This window comes from Physella acuta, unplaced genomic scaffold (assembly GCF_028476545.2).
Source record: "Physella acuta isolate Inbredline_101_S28 unplaced genomic scaffold, ASM2847654v3 ptg001940l, whole genome shotgun sequence".
In the NCBI taxonomy this organism is placed as follows: domain Eukaryota; kingdom Metazoa; phylum Mollusca; class Gastropoda; family Physidae; genus Physella; species Physella acuta.
This window is the reverse complement of record NW_026733445.1, coordinates 145,361-152,311: the sequence shown is the minus strand read 5'-3', so window position 1 is coordinate 152,311 and position 6,951 is coordinate 145,361. Positions and strand designations below refer to the sequence as shown.

At 31.1% G+C, this 6,951-nt stretch overlaps 1 protein-coding gene across 1 annotated transcript; it reads right to left on the bottom strand.

The window, feature by feature from the left end:
- Positions 1-318: 318 nt before the first annotated feature.
- Positions 319-6,178, bottom strand: LOC131931309 (protein SGT1 homolog). The gene is made up of 12 exons (XM_059288054.1): positions 6,081-6,178; positions 4,429-4,477; positions 3,843-3,933; positions 3,634-3,703; positions 3,411-3,481; positions 3,255-3,308; positions 2,930-3,020; positions 2,728-2,824; positions 2,476-2,574; positions 2,183-2,273; positions 1,419-1,612; positions 319-1,004 (listed from the first exon to the last, which is right to left on the bottom strand). The coding sequence occupies exons 1-12, from the start codon at positions 6,098-6,100 to the stop codon at positions 897-899; spliced, it is 1,035 nt and encodes a 344-aa protein (XP_059144037.1). The 5' UTR covers positions 6,101-6,178; the 3' UTR covers positions 319-896.
- Between the last annotated feature and the right edge of the window lie 773 nt (positions 6,179-6,951).

Genomic DNA, 6,951 nt, shown 5'->3' with positions numbered 1-6,951 from the left:
TAAGACATCAAATAGAAATGGATAAAAAATGAATTTATAATTTTTGTGAAATTTTCTTGGTAATACAAAGATGGTGCATACACACACAGACATCTTAGGTCCACTCAATAAACATTGGTGTCTAAGTTTTCTGAAATTCACACCTTTAAATAAAACCTGAATTTTTAACTGAATTTTTTTTAAGTATTTGACTTATTGGCCAAAACCCTTAGATTTAAATCAGATACTGAACCAAGTGCATAGCTTTCACAAGCACAATTATTCTTCAGGATAGTCATTATATGTTTATAAATAGATATATAAAAAAACAAGCAATCATTGACATAATTTATGATTTTTATACAGTTTATTTGATAAGAAACAAACCCACAAACGGTAATTCATTCAGAATATGGTCGAAATTTTTTTAATATTAGAGGTTTCACACAACATATAAAGAAATAATTGAAAAACAAATATTCAATAAGTGGATGAAATGAAATAGCATTGTAAGGCATCGGTACTCATTCCTTAAGCCCTACAACAGCGTCAGCAGTTGAAATAATAACTCTTGATGGACCAAAAAACATTGGGAGAAATTAAGTATCCTGCTATTGTTTATTATATTAAGTATCAGCTTATTGTTTATTTTATAGTTTAATTAAAAAATAAAATGGCTATGACAATGGGTAGGTGTATCCCCCATAAGACTTTAAAAACATTAAATATTGAGTTCATTTGTAAATCTACTACCATTTTCACTAGCCAACAAACCAAACAACAAAACTGTATTAAAATATATTTAATGTAAACCATGGGCACTAACGACATACATAGTACTTGTACTCAGTGTAAGATAACTCAGTGTAAAATGCCTTAAATTGAATGTAAAACTCTTCTAATTAGTCAAATTGTCCTCAGTATTCCCACTTCTTAAACTCCATGCCATCTGGTGGTTTTACTTCAACTTTTTTTGTACCCACTTCAGACCAGTTGGTGCTTAATACTGTCCCTCCTGATTCAGTCTGTGAAGGAAATAGGTAAATCAAAATATAGGAAATTTTAGTACAATCCTAATAGCAGAATGAATCTCTAACTAGAAAGACAAAAAAAATCAGTGACATCTGATTTTTGATTTACCCTTTAGCTGAGGCACAAAAGAAATAACATGAGAATTAAATAGAAAATAGGATAAAAGAATATCAGATAGTAAGAAAAATATATAATTTAAAAAGTGATGTTAACCTAAATTTATAATATATATTTTGTTTATTATTTAAAACAAGGTATTTTTAGTTAATTTTTTTTTAATGTTGATAAATACTAATTAGCTTCTATGAATGCACCATTAAAAAAAAAGAAAATACAGTTCTTTTCTTTAAATATAATAATGCAACACTGTTTATCTAACCATAAAGAAAATAAAGTAAAATACTTACAAATGATTTCATCATAGCTTTTTTGGTTTCATCAGAAGCATCAGCATAGATTTTCTGGAAAAACTGGTTTAACGCTGCATCTCCTTCAAGCTTTTCATCTTTTTCTTCTTCTGTCACCTGCTTGGCTAATTTATCCCAGTCTTTAGCATGGTGTGAGGAGGAAGGATATCGTGGTGGCTCTGCCGGAATAGGTGCTGAAAAAAAGGTTATCTGATAATGATAGACTATAAGCTTATTATGTGCAGCGGAGACAAGTTGGTGAAAACACAGGATACAGATTGAAAATGTGATTTGTATCCATATTTCAAACTTAATAACGAATTTCATTTCAAACCAGATGGTCCATGGAGAAGGTGGAGTAGAGTTCATCTTTTTCTTTGAATATAGCATAAGGGTGAAAACATGATCAGCCGTCTTTACTTTCCCACATCCAAATCAGCTACCCAACATGGGTGAAGCTAACAAGTCCTACAGGATGAGGACAGTGATCTAAACTTTCGCGTTGTAGTCAAGTGCTCTACCACTTGACCACGCCACCCATCACACAATCTTAATTTAAGCTTTTCTATCAATCACCTCAGATAATCATGTTAGTTGCAGTGTAGAAAGCAGTGTGTTGTAAGGTATTGATCACTGTTAATCATGATAGCTTTTAAACTATTAGCAGATATCCAGGAGAGCTACAGCAATTCAGCGTGTGCATGAGATTTTTAAAAGACATAAAAAGGGTTTGGAGTCTACAACAAGACCATGTTTTTTATTACCTGCAGCCACAGGACAAATTTTTTCTTCTTCCACATCTCCTTCTAGCTTGGACCATAATATCCCTTCACCTTTTTTAAGCTTAACCTCTACCTGAAAAATGAACAGAGAGATTTAAAAATAAAGAGTATGAGTATAAATTTAAAATACGATAAATATTTCTAAAACAAAATTAAAAAACACACACACAAAAATAATAATGCATCCATAAATATTAGAGTGTTGTTTTGGAATATGAAAAACTTTGAATGGGAAATTTAAGGAAGGTAAGGGGTGTTCTCAGTGCATTACTCACCTTTGTAGAAAGCACTTTAATTGTTGTTTGCTGTGAATCCACTCTATGAGCAAGAGTAAGGTCCAATGACACCCTGGGATCTTTGATTTCTATTTTAAGCTGCAGCAGTATTAAGAAGGAAAAAAAAAATTTCATAGATCTATAACAGTATTAATTATGTGATCAGATGGGAACTTTTCAAGGAATTTCTTTTTATATAAAAGTAAATTTTAACATTATGTTTAAAAAGATTGCAAAGAACAAATTACTTACCTGTCTATCCGCAGAATCAACAGTGAGATTTTCTTGTTTTATATTTTTCATCAAAATATTCACAACTACATGTGTACTTGTTTGATACCAGTCATACCTGATTGATAAATAGAAGTTTATAAGATGTATAATTAAAAATAAAATCAAGGAAGTATAACTGTAATGTTTAGTCACCAGGGGGTAGACAAATTATCTTTCTTACTTGAGCTTAGGGGGACCAGCTGGAGCTTGGTTCTCCACAGGCTGGGCTATGCTTTCATTTGATTTAGGTTTTGCATCTTGAGAATCACTTTCTGCAAACACGAATGTGAACATTAACAGAAATATATTTTATTTTATATAAGAACGAACATTTTCAACAATATATAAGGGTAATTAGTAGGAATCCAAAACTTAAAAAACAATGTTTTGTAATATTCATCAGCTGTTAAGTGTGAATTTTCACAAGAATTTAATAAAATTTAAATTGGTTAGGTTATTTAGCCTTAATTAGCAAAAGTAATTAATTTAGAAAAAAAAAATCTTACTTGGTAATTTCTCCTGACATTTATTTATCCATTCTTCAAAGTTTTTGTCTGATTCTGTTTAAATATGAAATATTTAATTAATCATAAATGAAAGTTAAAAGTTAGCAAATCTATGTTTTATGAAAAAGGATATCAAGTTTAGTAATAAAAGCATACCAAATCTTTTATGCCCTTCTTTAAAAACATTCAGCGCTTCTCCAAATTTATTCATCTTATAAAGAGCAGACCTAAATGAAACAACATTTTTAACTTAAAATTAATAAAATATATTTATATGACACATGAGTAAAGTAGTAAGTAAAATTCCCTTTCAAAAATGTTGGCGCATAGTTTTGCTTAAAAATGACACACATATTTTCTAAATAAACTTTTATTTTACCCTTTTTTAAAATATGCTTTGTTGTTGTTTTCATTAAGTTCGATTGCTTTATCACAGTCTTTGGCAGCCTCTGAAAGGAAAGAAGTAAAATTGAAAACTTATGGTAAAAAAATAAAGAACAGATGTTGCAAAAGACTATTTTAAAAGAATGAATAAAAAGTATGGCATGAAAATATGCATACTAAATGTGACAAACATTTGAAACAAACCTGAAAACTTTTCCAGCTGTATGTATGACTGAGCTCTATGACAATAAATGTCATCCCTTTTATCATCTAGTTGTAATGCCTCAGTATAAAGCTAAAAAAAAATATTGTATTTACTACACCATCATCTCCATTTAATTGAGAATACTTTTAAGTTCTAAAAAATAAGTTTAAAATTTCCACCTATTTTAAATTTAACCTTCAGAAACTGAAAGAATTAAAATTTTAAGGGGTAAAGTAACAACTTAATACCCAAATAGTTTAATACATAAAATATGAATGATGACTAACATCATCTTTTCCCATTAGTGCCCAGGACACACGCGCCGCAAAGATAAATATACTAGGTCTAAGTATTTTTCAAGATGTTCACCTGTTACTTGGCTATGTATATCATATGTTAGCTAATGTGTGGCTAAGACAATAGAATTACCCTGTTGTTTTTTTTCCAAAAAAGAAAGTATCAAATAAAGAACTATCGTGATACAAGATTTAGTCCTGGGTTTATACTTTGAACATTGCACTTTTAAGTCTGAAACTTTGTACTCAACCATGAAAATCAATTTTGCAAATAAATTTTTGTATTTACCTCAACAGCCTTGTTGTAGTTTTCATTGACATATTCTTCATTTGCTTGACTGAAATATAAAAGAAAAAGCAATTAAGCTATAATAGTTTTAAAACAGAAACAATTATCCCAATAGTAATTCTATAGATAGACTACTACTTTGGTAATCTATCGTTTTAGGTACGTAAAATCGGCCGAGACTAGTAATGTGAAAAAAATGTGATACATTAAATTTTAGTAATCATTTCACAGTTTTAGAAGGAATTATGTTTTAAAAGTTATTAAAATGTTTCAAAGTTTCATTAATGTACCTGTTTTTAAACAATTGTATTGAAACTTTTCAGTAAAAAATAAAGACTAGCGATGTTTTCATCAAATGCAACCAACCTCATTTACTTTAGCAGCCATCTTGCATACATTTTTAAAATGAGTTAGAGATTCAGGAGAAACCACTCTAACCTACAGATGGCCGCTGTTTATATAGCAAATCCTGCTCTCAAACACTGCTGTTTAAAGTTAATTTCTGGTCTATTTTGATATATTATTTACTATTTAGCCATTGATTTTGGTTTATTATTCAGTTATCTATAATACATAACACAAAGGTATATATCACGGTAATCTATCGTTTTGGGTACGTAAAATCGCCAGCGGCTATTAATGTACGACAACGTTACCTCATTGTCAAGGCTGTAATAGAAGTATATTGTGATATGTTTGTGTTAAATATTATAGATAAATGAATAATAAACCTAAATCAATGACTAAATATATCAATATAGGCCAGAAATTAACTTTAAACAGCAGTGTCTGCAAGCAAGATTTGCTATATAAACAGCAGCCATTTGTAAAATAGAGTGACTTCCGCCTGAATCTTGCGCTATAAGTCTATAAAATAAAACTTTAACAAGATGGCTGCTAAAGTAAATGAGCATGGTTGCATCTGTTGGAAACATGGCAGGTGTTCATTTATTACTGAAAAGTTTTAATTCAATTGTTTAAAAACAGGTACATAAATGAAACAAGGAAACATTTTTGTATTTTTCAAAACATAAATCCTCCTCAAAATGTGAAATAATTATTAAAATGTAAGGAGTCACCTGTTTTTCACATTACTAGTCGCGGGCGATTTTACCTACCTAAAACGATAGATTACCTATATCACAATATACTTCTATTAAAGTATTAACAACGAGGCAACTTTTTCGCACATTACTAGCCTCGGCCAATTTTACGCACCTAAAATCTAAAACGATAGATTTATTTAGATTACCCCTTCTTTTTATTATTAGAATAATATTAGGCCTATTCTATTAGTATTAGAGTTGAGTTTTTACTGATTTCTCCCTTCCACCCTCCCCACAAGTGCATTCACTTTATGCCAATGGAATCTAATCTTAATCTAAGATAGATGGCATCATTGCCTGAATCATTGGCATGCACTCAGCATTGAGTCAAATTGAGCATTGAGCTTCAGTTGTTTTCCCTGACAACTCAACAATTACATTACAACAACCGACAGCATAGGACGAAGTACTGGAGAGAGATGAATCCAGACTAAATTAAATATAATGAATCTTCCACGGGCCAAGCTATCAGTGTTAATATTAAGGTCGAACCGCTCTAAAATGTTTTTATTATCCTACATATTAAATGTAAATTATGCAACATACTTGCAAAGTTCGGTAGCCATTGTGTTGTCGCTTTCAGCTAAATTTTGTTGAAAATTGTTTTTGGAATTTACTAGAAATTATTCAATAGAGTAGTTTCCCCTGCCTAAACTAACCATAGCCAACCGAAAAGCGCTAGGCCTAGAACTAGATCTAAATCTAGAATCTAGGCCTAACTTAACGATTTTAAAACATATTTTATTAAAGCATATTTTAGTAATGTATTTTAGGCAAAGAATTTCAAAATACTAATAATTTTTAAAAAGAATTTTGATATTTAGGGCCTGAATAAATAATATGCACCTGCATTAATATAACGCATGCACAAATATTTTATTATTTATCTTCTAAGTTTTAGTATAGTTTGGTATAGGCCTGCTGGCTATAGTCTATAGGCCTACTAAGTTGGATAGTCCTATGTCTAAAATATTATTTTAAAGCTTCCTAAGTAGGCCTAAATACATAAAAACTGTCTAAGATATAAGAACAGTGTTTCTTCCAGACTTTTTTCTCCGGGGGGGGGGGGGGGGGGGCACTTGAAATTTTCGGGTGGGGGGGGGGGGGGGGGGGGGTGGCGGTAGACTTTCTTCGGGGAGGGGCGGACACTGTTTAAAATATATATTTTCTATATAAATTATATAAATTTCATTTCGTTTGGGGGGCGGTAAAAAGAGATGCCTGGAAGAAACTCTGCATAAGAAGTAAAAAGTAGCCTTTTTGGACGATTTTTACCTCCCCTTTCCGTCACACATCGTCACAAAAGGCCAGACCATCCCCCCTAAAATGACGTCACACCTCTGCCTACAACCACCCCCTCAATATTGCAGTTGAATTTTTTCTAAAAACATCGATAGTTTTTTCAAAATCTTATCTG